The sequence below is a fragment of the Haemaphysalis longicornis genome, unplaced genomic scaffold, assembly GCF_048455015.1.
Source record: "Haemaphysalis longicornis isolate Haplotype H1 unplaced genomic scaffold, Haemaphysalis longicornis Haplotype H1 scaffold_4, whole genome shotgun sequence".
NCBI classification, from domain to species: Eukaryota; Metazoa; Arthropoda; class Arachnida; order Ixodida; family Ixodidae; genus Haemaphysalis; species Haemaphysalis longicornis.
In genome coordinates this window covers 97,925,054-97,939,672 of record NW_027526361.1, presented here as the reverse complement: position 1 = coordinate 97,939,672, position 14,619 = coordinate 97,925,054, and the positions used below count along the sequence as shown (strand labels likewise).

The 14,619-nt window shown below is 50.6% G+C and overlaps 1 protein-coding gene across 1 annotated transcript; it reads left to right on the top strand.

The window, feature by feature from the left end:
* The first annotated feature begins 2,364 nt into the window (after window positions 1-2,364).
* LOC144180457 (uncharacterized) lies at window positions 2,365-9,723 on the top strand. Its single transcript, XM_077708797.1, has 2 exons — window positions 2,365-2,480; window positions 8,723-9,723. Exon 2 carries the CDS (start codon window positions 8,895-8,897, stop codon window positions 9,543-9,545), a length of 651 nt encoding a protein of 216 aa, XP_077564923.1. The 5' UTR covers window positions 2,365-2,480; window positions 8,723-8,894; the 3' UTR covers window positions 9,546-9,723.
* Window positions 9,724-14,619: the final 4,896 nt, after the last annotated feature.

Here is a 14,619-nt window from a genome sequence, read left to right as displayed (position 1 = left end):
GCGTGCAATGGCGTCCGCCTCCTCGTTACGGTTGTCCACCAGGCCCGCCACGTGAGCGGGGAACCAGCGGATGTATGCAGTCTCCGTCCTCTGGCCGCCACCAACGATGCTTGCCGTTGTCCCGCAGACTGCGTTCCTGGCAAAGCCCGCGATCGCCGAACTAGAGTCGAGTATGGTGGTAGTTGTAGGGCTGGTGAGCGCTATGGCTATGGCAGCCTCCTCTGCCTGCTTGGCCGTTTTGGCCATTTATGCTGCAGGCATTTATCAGTTCATTAGTGGTGGCTCTGATGGCCACCGCTACAAAGGTGTTTGGGCGGTCGCGGTGCTTGGCCGCGTCCACGTACACGGCGCCCGCGTCTCCCTTGTGCCAGAGCCTTCTATACAACTAGAGTTTGGCCAATAATGCATTTCAATGGGAAGCCTAGCACCATGCGTAGGCCGCAAATACGTGTGACGTCACTCTCAGTTTTGGTAGTTGTATAGAAGGCTCTGCCTTGTGCGTTTCGGCGAGCGCTCGGGCTCGCGCCGCCCTCCGTTCCGCGCTCTTGTCCGGGTGGACGTTGCGCGGCAGGGGCAGCACCTTGATTTTGCGGATGATTTCGTCCCTGGCGCGACTTGGTCGTCCTGCAGTGAGGTCAGGGGAGGGTTGATGCCTAGCCTCTGCAGTATTCTTCTTCCAGTCTTTGTGGAGCCGAGGCGTTCGAGCTTCTCCCTACTAAGCGCTATCCCTTGTAAAGCCCGTGCCTTTCGAGCGCAATAAAGACCTGCTGGATGCCCCATGCTTGATCCGTCTTGTTAGTTGATTCGATGGCTCTTTGGAGTTCGGCCGGATTCTTTGAAACTCGCGCCCTCTGGGTCGGAGGTTGACGTACCACCGGTTGGCCGGCCCTTTCTTACATGCGCTGCATTGGGCATTTGGGTATTTGTCGGGGTGCACGTGATGTAGCGCTCACGGTGACGGGACCGACGCCGCCTGTAGCCTACTGAGATACGTTGCCTCTTCGCGACCCAGCGGCCGGTGGGGCGGTGGATACACTATTCTCGTCAGCCGCATGCTCTTGAGTGCTTCGCCGTAACCCCTGGGTCTGTCTGTAGTCTCTACCCACCATGCCCACTCGGGACGACTCCCCCCACTGGGGGCGCGGTGTGTTATTGCGCGCGCCTCCCTGTGGGCCGTCTCGTTGTCGTTCGGTGCGTACGGGGAGCATTCGCCCGCGTGCGCCCGGATCCGTTTGATTTCTACTCGTCTTTCTTCTTGGACACCCATTTTCTCAATGATCTTGGCTGCCTTTCCGCTCACTCGGCCATTCGCCAGTTTGCAGGAGGCCTCTTGCAAGTGGCTGAGGATCGTGTCGCAAGTGGCTTCAGACGTCGCCAGGGCTATGGCGATCTCTTCCGCCTCGGTTCACCGTTCACGCACTTTGCGCTCGCTGACAATTGGCCACTCTTCCCGTTCTTGCGTTTATGGTTACCATAGCATACCTGCCTTGGCCACAGTCTGCCACATCGACGTACCGTGTTCGTGGGTCGTTAATGTACTGCTCGATTATGTATTTTGCTCTTACGCGTCTTCGTTCTTGATTGCGTTCTGGGTGCATGTTCTTCGGAATGAGACTCACCCGCACGTTCTCCCGATCCTTTCCGTCTAGGTCTTGGAGTTGTCTCCCCGTAATCTAGTAGCCGTAGCCCAGGGACTCGAGGATGGCTCTACCTGTCTTGGTAGCTGCCAGTCGTTCTCGTTGTGCTTCTAGCTGGGCCTCGATGAGTTCACCGTGTTGTGGCCGCCCAGTTGCGTCAGCAGTTCTGTGTTAGTCGATTCGTTCTGTCCTAGTGGCAGTTTATACATTTTTCATATCCTGATGTCGATCTTGGCCTTATCGGTCTGCGTCCACTGCGTACGCCGCCGTGTATGCCATGTGGCTGATCGCGAAAGACTGCACCAGTCTCGCGAGCCCGTCTTCGCGCATGCCCGTCTTTTTGGTCCATACGCGCTGGAGCAACCGCAGGATACTTGCTGGTTTGTTCGGCAGTTTCTTCACTAGGGTCTCCTTGTTACCGTCCGCTAAATAAAAGACAACGAAGGCGGCGGAAGGTAATTTGCACTGATTTGCTCTCACTTTAAATTCTTCGGTTAAAATTTTCCACTTCTTTATGGATTAAAAATGCTTTCTAAACGCTTCAAGGTATCTTTATACAGTGCCATATAGATATAAACACTTTTTTCTTTTCCAACCACTGATGCTTAACCGATACCCTCAATGGCGGTGAGCCTATGTACATACTCGAACGAACATCTTTATCATCGTCACCATCAATATCATCATCATCATCATCATTTTCGTCCTCGTCGTGCATTGCTGCTCGCGACAGCGCGGGAAAACACGCAGGTATCACCATCATCATCACAATCGGCCATCGTCATCACCAACGGCCCGTGCTCGTTCCAAACGTGGTTCCATTTTCCGAGAGGACGCCAAACGGTGAGTACATCTTTGAGGACCGTAGAATATACCCCGGTGTTACTCCATGTCCCCCCATTTACGGCTTATTGCCTCGTACAATGAAGCGAGTATTCCGGTGGCGGATCTAGTAGGTGGTGAGGACAATCACACCCCACACGCCCCTCCCGCCTCCCTGGATCGTCCTCTAGGCTTCCACTGCTAGGCCTACCACACCTTCATCCCTCGCCTTTTCAAAGCCGTGCCGAAGAGCGCGCCCTCCTCTCCCTCTTCCGTCCTGCCGTATCGTAGAGGGAGAAAGAGAAAAAAATCCCCCGCACCTCCCCGAGGGAGATTGTGAGGATGCATTAATGCGAACGTCGAACGCAACGTCCTCGGGTACCATGCGAGGAAGGCACCGCACAACCTTCGATACGTCGATGGGCACGTTCACCGCCTTTCCCTTGATTCCAAACTGCCCGTTGCCTCGAGTCAGCCGCCTGATGCTCATGAAGGGGAGTCGAGGCGCGATGAGCCGCTCTTCGACCGGGTTCAGATCTGGAAGATGCGCCGGCCGAGGAGGATAACGGTAGCCAAAACTCACGCAGCCCTCCTCTTCGCAGCTTTGTCTTCTTCTCTTCTTCTTCTTCAGCGGTTCCCCTACGGGAATTTGACGATGGTGGTTGAACGCGAAGCTATCTGGTGATGGATTGTTTGGTTGGCCAATCCCTAGGGGCATCATGCCACAATCATCATCAGACGCGCTGCGGACGCCGGCCAAGGGATGCACGACAACCCCCGACTATAATGCATTTCTGCATAAAAAACGTTTTAGTATTGAGCATTTGCTTTGGTCAGAGTGAATACCCGTGGCCTCCGGGTTGAGCCGGGCGGAGACTCGGGTGGAGACTGCGGTAGCTCGGGTGACCTCCTAGGGTGGCTTGTACGTCTTGGTGCGGGCTACGCGGTGCCTCCTTCCACTGTTCATCGGAAATAAGTAGAGGAAAGTTATTTCAAAGGGAAGACCCATATTATGGGAAGACTGACTTTATACGCACGACGTTGTGTGGTCTGGCGGAAGCCATTATACGCACGACGTGACTGAGGCGCCAACGCTGCAGTTGCTGAAAACTGAAAGCGCCCTCATCATACGGGTTGGCGGGTCCCCCAAGCCCCTTGGCGGCTTCGACGGAGGCTCCATGGCATTCGAAGTTGGGGCACGATTTAGTTGCTTTAGCGATTTCGATCGCGCCTTTAAAGAATTTAAGCTCCGGAACAACGCCTTTTTCGTAGTGAAAGCTATATACAAAAACAGTGGACGTCGTCAATTCGCGGATAAGTGTACGACTTGAACGACTGCAAAAGAAACTGAAGTACACAAACGCGACGACAGACGCGGACATCACGATAACAGAATCGGACATTAGACTCGCACATCGCCGTGAGTGTTAATTAAAGCGCCCTATTATTTTCGGAAAGGTCGGTGCAGTTTGTTGTTGAGTGTCGCGGTTGCTCGCAGGACTGTACACGCTGATACTTCTATATGCATGCCGTTTTGTTTTATTGTCCGGAATAAACTGGTTCTTTGTTTCTTGCGTTTCGGCGTCATTTCGTCGAGGTGGGTCAGGCTCGCGAACCCTTCGCACATGAAGTTCCTTCACGACGCATACATAAACCAAGCAGTTCTTGGAACGTTCAGTGAACATTTGGTTTCTAACTTTTAGTGTACGTAAATGGCTAATGCCTAAAGCAAACATGAAAGCTGTTATCATTGCTCAACACATGTGGATGTACTTGAAAATAAATGTGGTGGGTATTCATTTTGAAATGGTGAAAATTGGCTTGCACGTGGCCACCGAAATCCGTTTAAGAATAAAATGAAATGGGGATGCATCTGACTTCGTTTTTTTATAATTTGTTGCAACTCAACTTGAACCTGTAACATTCTTAACGCGCATGAGTAGAACAATTTGAGTAGAACAATAAGTGGAACAATCATTTAGGCTATCGGTCAACATAATCCTCCATATACGTGTTAATTCTAAATATAGGACAGGTGCTTCCATCTCACAGTATTAATTCGGAGGCTGGATAATTAAGAGCACCGCCATCCGTTGTGGGTTCGATGCGATCGCAACCCGAGCGCTTTTGAACTGCATTGACTATGTAGATTGTAAGCCGAGATAAGAAATACGCGAAAATTATAACCTAGGTTATTTTTAGGGAGCTGAACGTTATTTAAGAGCCCCAAATTTCCCATCGGTAATTGGAAATATGGTCGGTCTGTCAAGGACGTAATGTGGCACAGAGCATGTTAAATAAGTCGCATAGCTGCAATCGTAGGTGAAATAAATTCATTATCCGGTTCTATGTTTTGCTTTGCATCCATAACATCAGCTGCGCTTTTTTTTTTATTGCGATACGGGGCGCGAAAGCTAAACGAAAACCAATTTCGAGGAGCGTTGTACGGCTGTCATTTGAACCATCGGCTTCGCGACCCGTGGTATGGTACCCGTGGTGCGACGGAAAACGGCGATAGAGCCGCTTGGAAATTTGCAAAACACTCTATCAGGGCGATTGGGACGGGCGGAGCAACAGCGCGGCGCCGGCTGCTTTGGCTGCCGCGTTGGCGCGTCATTCACGTCGTGCGTTGGCTTCCGCCAGACTTCACGACGTCGTGCATATCAAGTCAGTCTTATGGGAATATTATTATGGTAAGTATATATACCCCACCCCTGACTCCCCAATCTGCGGCTGGGTCGCCGCAGATTGGGCAGTCAGGGGTGGGGTATACTGATGGGTGAAAGCGTGTTAGCCTTGCAGGGTTTGGGAAGCCGTTTGTTTGTAGGAGGCGCCAGGCATGTGCTTGGTCGTTCGTTAGTTTGTTGCCTGCCGGAGGGTAGATTTGGCGGTAATGTCTTGTGATCTCATTGTCAGAGACTAGTCTGGCCCTTGCAGACCTGGCTCCGTTGTTTCTATATAGGCTAGCTCTTATCCAGATGGTGAGGCTTCGAGCCAATTCGTGAGATGCCTCGTTCCGTCGAAGCCAAAGTGGGCTGGTGTTCAGACCAGTTCTACCGGGGACTCAGGGGGATTTCAGTTCAATATTTAGAAATTTGGTTTGGAGATGAAACCGGCAGCGAAGCATTGAGTCGCGACTTTAGAATATGACATGACTGTGGTAAGGTGCGTTGAATTAGGACTGTTAGGACTATTGCCGCCTATACCGCCGTCTCAGGGCTGGGCTCCTGTACAGCCATTGTTACCCGGGGCTATGTAAGCTATGTACGGGCAGGGCAGACCTGCGCCATATTATTTGGGAATGTCCCCAGAAGAAGAATTCGTTAGGGGCTTTGCTATTAAGACCGCGGAGCAGTGGGAGGCCGTTCTGCGCAGCCCCGATCCGGACGTACAGATCCGGGTTGTCCAAATGGCCGAAGACGCCGCCGCAGCCCAAGGACTTCTGGCCGCCGTCTGAGGAGGGTGAAGAGGCTCCGCCTCCTTTGCTTCAAAACCATGTTGGACAAATAAATGTTGTTTCTCTCTCTCTCTTGGTTGGTGCGGTATCTAAAGGGGATTCTTCGGCATTCACTGCGGCGATCGCGTATGTCTCGTGACATCTATGTCGGGCATATATTTTGGCTCCGTGATATTCGGCTGCATCAACATACACAACGGGCTTGCTTCTAAATTTCGTCTGGAGAGCTCGGGTGCTTTTTCCTTTCAGTCTACGCGGTTTATGGGATGCATGTGTCGTGGGAGTTGTCTAATTAGTATGCGGACATGTCATGTAATATCGGGAATTTGCAAGTGGGCTGCGCTGGATGTTCGACTAAGTTGTGCAGGATGTGTACACCTTTGGGGTTTTTGGATAACTGGGGATATTGATTTACCAAAAAAGACCTCTATAAGTTGGTCCTCTTTATTATAAACTCCTAGTCCCTCGAGCATGGCTGTAGAGGTACACAGGTGCTGTGCGGGTTTATATACTTTTCTGATTGACTGATTCACTTTTTTAGCTCTGTTGTGCTTGGGTTAAATAGGGCAGAGAATAGTTTAGAATAGTTTATTCTTCTGATGACAAAAACAGCGCGACCTTTTCTCTTGTTTGAACCCTCTGCGTCTGTTCGAAATTCGGAAAATCAGACCGATTGTTCGATTCATGTTCGATGCGGGGACGGCCACATGTGGCCCGCAGGGCAGTATTTTCGGGCCCCCAGCACGCTCTCGAAACCCCCACCCCCATCCCCCTGTCCCTGCCTATCTGGAGGTCGTCACGGCATTTTTGACCTAAAATGGTCCCGGGTTAGACGGGAGAAAAAAAAGAAAGAGAGAATTGATTGCTTCCATTTGGCATTGTTTCCCATCTGCACACTTTTCAGATTAATTGTCAAATATTATTGTAAATTTGCTGAATTTTTTTTTGCCTGCAAAGCTGACCCCTCCCCCCCTCCCCTTCTTCCCCCGCGATTCGCCTTCCGACTCTCCGCTGTGTCAGCTTGATGTAACTCAGCCCTCCACCTCAAAAGTTTCCCGACCCCTGGTCGAGGGTAATTTAGTGTTTGCGTTGTTGTTGTGAGTGGGGAGGATTCGGATTTTTAGTGGTGAGACCTCTGGAGTCGGCTTATTTATGTGTACTTTGATATCAGGGAGTTGCTGTTTTCTTCGTTTAGAAGGATTAGGCGGAGTTAGATTTATTTGGTGAGCAAGGTAACATTTCCTTTTTTTTTCTATTACCACGTGTGAAGCCTTTGCAATGTTTTCTCCTTGTATGCGTAGTTTCCGCCTCTCATCCGCGGAGTGATGTCATCGGCGTACAGACTGAATTTAAGGTCAGGGATTATACTGAACTTTCTGGTAATGTTTAGTATTGCCAGGTTAAAAAGTATCGGGGCGAGCACTTCCTTGCGGTGTTCCCTTGTCTGAGACTGAAATAGGGTTCGAGGTGACGCTTCCTATATTAACTACTGTAGTTCTGTTTGTAAGGAAGTTTCTGGTGTAGTTGTATAGGGGGTTTCCTGGGTTGTTTGATTGAAGCTTTTCCCCGATGGCAGCATGGGTGACATTGTTAAAAGCCCTGGCCACGTTAAGGGCCAGAATTGAAGCTGTGTCTAGGCTATCTGAAGGGGTTATAATGACGTACGATAGCTGAAAAAGGGTATCTTAATTTCACAGTCCTCTGAAACCAATCACTGTGCGTGGGAGCTGCTGTGTGCCTTGGATGTGCTTTGTCTTTGTTGCATCGTAGAAAAGGATACATCTGTGCTCTTTGGACGCTATAAACAATTTTCCTGATTTTCTGGTTTTCTTTTGCGATCTCTGCGCAACACGTTCTATTCGCCCTTTCGTTTTATTTTCGTTTGTGTGTGCTAAATTTTCCCCGCTGGAAAGAAACGCATTAGTGGACATCTAACATCAATCCATTGCATAGTCCTTTGGGTTTTTTGTTGTAGCGGTCTCACCCACGTAGGTGTGGCGGCAATAGGACGAACTGGCAGCGGAGGCTGCGCTGCACGTTCAATTTGTACGGCTGTCAACTGTCGCCCACTGGCAGGTGGCATGATAACACGAGTCGGCTATTGAAGGTGCAGTTCTGGCTCCATGGTACGTGAAGCGTGCGCTGTTGGGGCACACCAAGCGTTGCGCTTCAAAGTTCGCACCGCTCGAACCACGAGCCAAAGCGCAAGTCCTAACATGTCTCAATTAAGCGTTATCCTTCTGCAAAATATGTACTCAATGCGTAGAAGGTATCGCATATTTGACTGTATACAGCGAGCGTGTGGTAACCATGCTTGTTTTTCGAAACAAAGGTAACTTGGAGCCAGAAGCAAATTTAAACGTTTCAGCATATGGACACAACTCACTGGGCCTACGAATCGAAGGCACGAACACCATTTTTCCGACTTTCATCTTTTCGGCGTTATCAATGATAGTTTTGCGCCGTTTGGCCTCGTCTGCATAGCGTAAACTGGCTGACGCGCCGCTGAAGTAGAAGCCATCGGCACCCGCTTCCTTGTCCCGTCGCACCCCACGCAGCAACACGTCATTCATTTAACATTGCCGACCATCGAAATTTAGGACTTTTATTAATCGGCTACCCTTCCGATACTTCTATAGGTGATCTAAGTTTCGGAGTATTTCCACAGCTTTTTTTCTCCCTTCGTGTAATTCCTTGGCGCGAACAACTCTCGGCACCGCCTCCATTTCGTTGCATGTTGACCTGTCGCTGTTTTGCGATAACATTGGAGGACAACTTTTGTTGTTCTTTTTTCTTCTCATCCTAGGTTCTTCTTGCCAAGTCACGGACTGATTCTGTGTACCGGGCTGGATGTACAGTCTCTCGGGCTGTGACACCCGCTCGGCCTGGCCTGACACTCACCGCGCAACCCGTGGTACCATCCCTTCGACTGGCTCACCCAGCTGCCCGACGGACTCACTCCCTACGAGGACTACTCCATGTCAGCGACCAAGTACGAGACCACCGAGTGCTCGGTTGTCATCGTCAGCAAGGACAACTTCGACAAGGACACCTACACGGATTCACCCTGGGGAGGGCAGTTCCTTGATGACGACGACGCAGCTACGAGCACTCCGGGCACCGGCGGCGAGACACCGCAGAACCAGTCGCTGCTTGACCACAGCGAATGCCGCAAAGAACGGCCTTCCAAGCTCAAGGAGCCGGAGAAGCCATACCGCTGCGAGCACTGCCCAACGGCGTTCGACCTGGAGTCGCAGCGGAGACACCACATGAGGTCGCACACCCCGGTGGCCGGCCACAAATGCGAGATTTGCTCGAAGACGTTCCGGTCCTTCTACTCCCTGGAGAAGCACATGCCCACGCACAGCGGGGACAAATCGTTCGAGTGTCGTGTATGCGGGAAGAGGTTCCCCTTCCGCAGCGAGGTGGGCAGGCACGTGAGGACGCACACGGGAGAGAGGCCCTTCAAGTGCAGCGTGTGTGCCAAGGCGTTCACCAATTCCGGGAACCTCAAGGTGCACATCCGAACGCACACGGGCGAAAGGCCTTTCCAGTGCCGTCGCTGCGGAATGTGCTTTTCTACCTCGGGAAAGATCAGAAGACACCTGTCTGCGCAGAGTTGCAAATAGGGCCGATACCGTCTTGTGTAACGGAGAAGATCGAACCGAGAACGCTCGCCCTACACATTATACCTATGCGTTTAAACAGAACTATCCGTGAATTGTTGAGCGCACGCACGCACTTCTGGCTGCGTTGAAACGCTTTTAGTAAGGAAAATATTGTTATACGATAGAATAATGTGTGCAGTATAATATAGGTCTAGTTCGGTATAATATAATATAATGTATTTCCTTGCAGTATAATAATACAGCTCCATGTGATGGCTCCTCCCGGTGTTTTGCAGGTGATTTACGATTATCTTGAGTACACCACATCACTTTTTAAGATGTTCGGCAAAAGCGTGGGTCATTTAAATCGACGATAGGCGATTTTGGCACAGAGCACTGCACGGGCCTGATTTTAAGGCCCGAGCCCGGCTCGAGCCCGCTTCGCGAAGCCCGAGCCCGACCCGGGCCCGTAACACCTAGCCCGAGCCCGGTCCGGGCCCGGGCGTTCATTAGTGAGCCTGGCCCGAGCCCGGCCCGGGCCCGCCATCTTAAGCCCAGGCCCGGCCCGGCCCGGTGATCTATTTTTTGGCCTAGGGAGGGCCCGCGCGTGTTTCAGCAGTCCCGGTCTTTGACGCTGAAGAAAGTTTGTTTATTATATTCCGGGCGATCAGACGGAGCAGCTAGTCTGTACAAGCACGTCATGAACTGAACGCAAAAAATAAGGGTTTAAAAGTGCACGTAGTTTAGCTTTCGCCGTCTGCCACATCGGCGTAATAATAGCTCGTATTCTTAGACGAGAGACACCATCACCTTTGATTACCAGACTCTTGACACGTGTTTTGTCTCGGCCGCAAGTTAGTATTGCTGGAATTTTTTATCCGGATTTGAATCAACGAGTATGTACGCGCGTTGAAATACTTCACATGCAGTGGTCGTTAAGCGCTGGTGTTTCTCTGGCATGCGTGTTTGATTCCCGGCCACGGCAGCCGAATTTTGATTGGTGCGACATCTAAAACACACGTATACAAACATAGATATAGGTACACAGCTCCAGGATATCTGAGTTAATTCGTTCCCCTCTTGGGCATTCCTTGTAATCGTATCTTTGGTATGTTATACCCCAAAATATAAAATCTTGATGCAGTACAAGAAATGTCATTAAAATTGCAGTATAGTGGCCATCAGACCTAGCAAAACACGTTTTTAAAACATTGCGTACAACTAACAGCAATAAGCGCGCAAAAATAAACCAAGAATATTCACTTTGATGCTCTTTTCTACACTTCACGTCAGACCTATTAACGGCCGTGGACTCGTCGTAAAAAAATGAAAGCCGTTCTACTCAATATGTAAGGTGCACGAAGTGGAGAACAGTGATTCGCCATAATGGGCGGCAGCGCCGTTATCCGCTCACCTCTGCTACCCACTGCATTTCAAATTTCCTGCCTTCGCAATGCTCGCGCGCCCCTTGCCTCAAACTGCGCCAGCTGGAGTTCTGTTCTTTTTGTGCTTGCTGTAATTTCGAATGCTGGAGCTGTTTTGCGTCATTTCGAACGCATGATTTTTTTCTTGCGCGGCTGGAGCCTTTCTGGAGCATTTCGAACGCGCCACTTTCTTCTTGCGCGGCTGGAGACTTTCTGCGGCATTTCAGACGCGCCATTTTTTTCTTGCGCGGCTGGAGCCTTTCTGCGTCATATCGAACGCGCCATTTTTTTTTTCTTGCGCTGCCGGCTTTTTTTGCTTACTATCCTAAAAACCTACCCAAAGAGTGTTCCTAACTGAATGAACGCGGGGGCTGCCGGTTATATACACAGATTTTGCCTGAAATGAACCTGCAGTTTTCTTTGCGCTAAACAACGGGACTAGCGTTTCACGAGGTTCCAGCGGTTATGAGTATTTAAACCGCGTGGCTTTCGAAGCCTCGGCGTGACCCCCTGACGACGGTACATCAGGCTCTACTTGGGTCCTTTATCTCGCTGCTTCGCCTGATTCCGGCAGTCGCATCGACCGTTAGCGAGCTAGGATGACATGGCGAGCCCATAAAGGGCTCTGCACTTAAAACACCGTCCTGCTTTACAGGTATTGACCTGCCCATGCAGCCGGCGCCTACGGGAGCCAGGGCACGTAAAATTTGCTAGGGTGGAAGAATATACCGTCAGGTGGCACTGTCTTTAATCTTAAGCTTAACCAGCTTTGTTTTGCACGCACTGCCGTTTGCCACTGCCGGCATATAGCGCAGCAGTCGTTCCCATTAAGTACCGACCATTGCCAATTCTGCAAATGGCAGCGACTAGAGCTACTAGTGGTTCTAGCAGCGACCAGTACATAGGACGTATTGGTCAGTCCGGGTATGGCTCGACCTTGGCCATGGAAACCCAAACGTACACTAATAAACTACTCCGGCGTCATATTCGTCCGCTCGACTGTCATATCTTGTTCTTGGGAATTTCCGTTCATTTAAACTCTCAGACCCGTCCTTGAATAATTTTATGTTGATGAGCTTTCTGTTAGCTCCGTTTGCCCACGTGCAAAATTCGACCGCAACCTCGTGAATTTCTTTACAAGTAGTAGTAGTATAAAACTTTAATGAGCATTATAAAGTAGGAGTGGTTCCCTAGTCCGGGAATCCATGTGACGACCGGGCGACCGACGCCCTAGATGCCAGTAGTTGCTGGACGTCCAGATGGTCGCTGGTGATCAGGTTCTCCCACAGCTCATGGAGGGGGAGGGGGGAAGGAAAGGGTGGGAGGTCAGGGTTATGCGTACACTCCAATAAAATGTGGACGAGTGTGCCAGGCTTAGAGCAAAAAGTACATTGGGCGAGAAATTGAGTGGGAAACATGTGGTGTAAGCGAATTGGATGGACGAAGGTATTCGTTTGGAAGCGACAGAGAGTCGTTTCTTCTTATTTGGACAGCTTGGAGTGAAGTTGAGGGAATTGTCTGTCGAGTCGATAATACTGCGTAATGTCCAGAAAGAAATGTAACCAACGGTGTGGACTGCGCTTGTTCTTCTGGGGCCTGGGAGGAGAGTGCGCAGGCTTGATGATGGGCAAAATTATTGCCTGTGAATGTACAGTGGGCGGGTGTCCAGACGAGGGCGACGTTTCTTTGTGGCTGATGTTGCGAGAGGAGGCGGAAAGTTGGTGGGGCCACCCTCCCCGCCAAGAAGCTCCGAGAGGCAGCTTGGGAGTCGGTTAAGATGACCGCGCTCTTGGTGTGAATAAGTGCGAGTGCGATCGCCAGTTCCTCAGCAATATGCGTGGATGTCGTGGTAATTGAAGCACAGGTTATAAGGGCCGATGTGGTGGTGATGGTTGCAACCTTGTGCTGCCCGCCTGGATACGAGCTAGCGTCTGTATACGCGACGTCCAGACGGTTCCCATAGATGTTCTCGTGGGCTTGACTCCGTGCTTGTCTTCTTCCAGGGTGGAGATCAGGGTGCATGTTCTTCGGTATTGGGCGAACCCGTACAGCAGATCTCCAAGCCTCGGAGAGGACAAGAAGAGCAGGAGGAGATGCTGGGTGCGCGAGTCGTAGGCGTTTGAGTAACCCAAGGCCCGCAGGTGTTTGAGTGAGCCGGACACATTGGCTGGCAAGGTGGCCTTCAATTAATTCTGAAACCGTATTATGAAGACCCAGTTGCAGAAGCCGCTGAGTAGAGGTATTCATAGGCAGGCCTAATGCCTGTTTGAATGACTTGCGTATGAACTTGTCAAGGGCGTCCAAGTCTCCTTTCGTGAGGCAGAGGTATGGAGCAACGTAGGTAACTCTAGAGATCAGAAGTGCTCGAATCAGACTAATCATATCTTGTTCTTTCAGGCCCCGGTGGCGCTTAGAGATGCGTCGGAGCATGTGCGTAACTTGAGTGAATGTCTTGGATAATTTGGATAAGGTCAGATCGTTGCGCGTATTTGCTTGTATGGTGAGACCGAGAATTTTGATTGAAGAGCTGGGTTTGATGCTGGCCGTCCAAATGTAAGGAGATGGGCTCAATAGTTCGAGCAGGTGGGTGCTTGCGCACAATTATTAATCCGGACTTATGAGGTGTGCATTGAAGACCCACTGACAATGCGTAAGACTGCACAATGTCCGTGGATTCTTGGAGAGCATCTTGTATGTTTCCTATAGAGTGTGTATCTGTCCATATGGTGATATCATCTGCATATAGAGCATGATGTATCTTGGGGATGGCATCCAGATGTTTGGGCAAGTCGATTAAGGCCAGATTGAACAGAAGTGGGGACAATACGGAACCTTGCGGCGTGCCTCGACCACCAAGCAATATAGGATCCGACGTGAGGTCGCCAACTTTCAGGATAGCCTGGCGTTGGGTTAAAAAATCTGAAATGTAGGAGTAGACGCGATGGCCACATCCAGTCTGATTGAGCCGGGAGAGAATAGCTGAATGTAAAACGTTATCGAAGGCGCCTTTAAGATCAAGTGCTAGGATGGCTCTCGGAGAATGACGGGTAGCCGGCGCCAAGACTTCTTCCTTCAAACGGAGGAGGATGTCGTGGGTACTGAGGTGTTTGCGGAACCCATGTCCTCCAAACATGGTTGAATACGCCTCAGTATAAGCCGTTCTACCAGCTTACCCACACAGGATGTGAGGGATATGGGGCGCAAGTTGTCCAGATGGGGTGACTTGTTGGGCTTACGTATGAAGCGTATCTCCGCGGTTTTCCATTGGGGAGGAAGGCGACCAGATGACCAGTGGGTATTAATGTGGTCTTAAACAACTGCGCAAAAGACAAGGACTAGGGAAGAAGCACAGACAAGCGCTGACAAACAACTTCTTCCCTTCCTTCTGCTTCTTCCCTTCCTTGCTTCTTCCCTAGTCCTTGCCTTTTGCGCTGTTGTTTAAGATCAGAATGAACCAACTGGCCCCAGTCGAGACGCTAACTAATGTGGTGAAGTAGATGATCAAGGGAGTTGCCGTCCAGGTTTGCCAGAAGCCTGTAAGTTACTTGTTCTGGTCCGGGAGCGCTATTCATCTTGCATTCTGAGAGAGCTGATTCCAATTCGTAAATTTGAAAGTCCCTGTCAAGTAGGTCATTCGGCAGTCCTGTGTATGGGGGCGGGGAAAAGTTCTT

What these genes read in the sequence shown, in the direction of transcription:
- LOC144180457 (XM_077708797.1), top strand. Translation starts at nt 8,895, where the DNA reads ATGTCAGCGACCAAGTACGAGACCACCGAGTGCTCGGTTGTCATCGTC.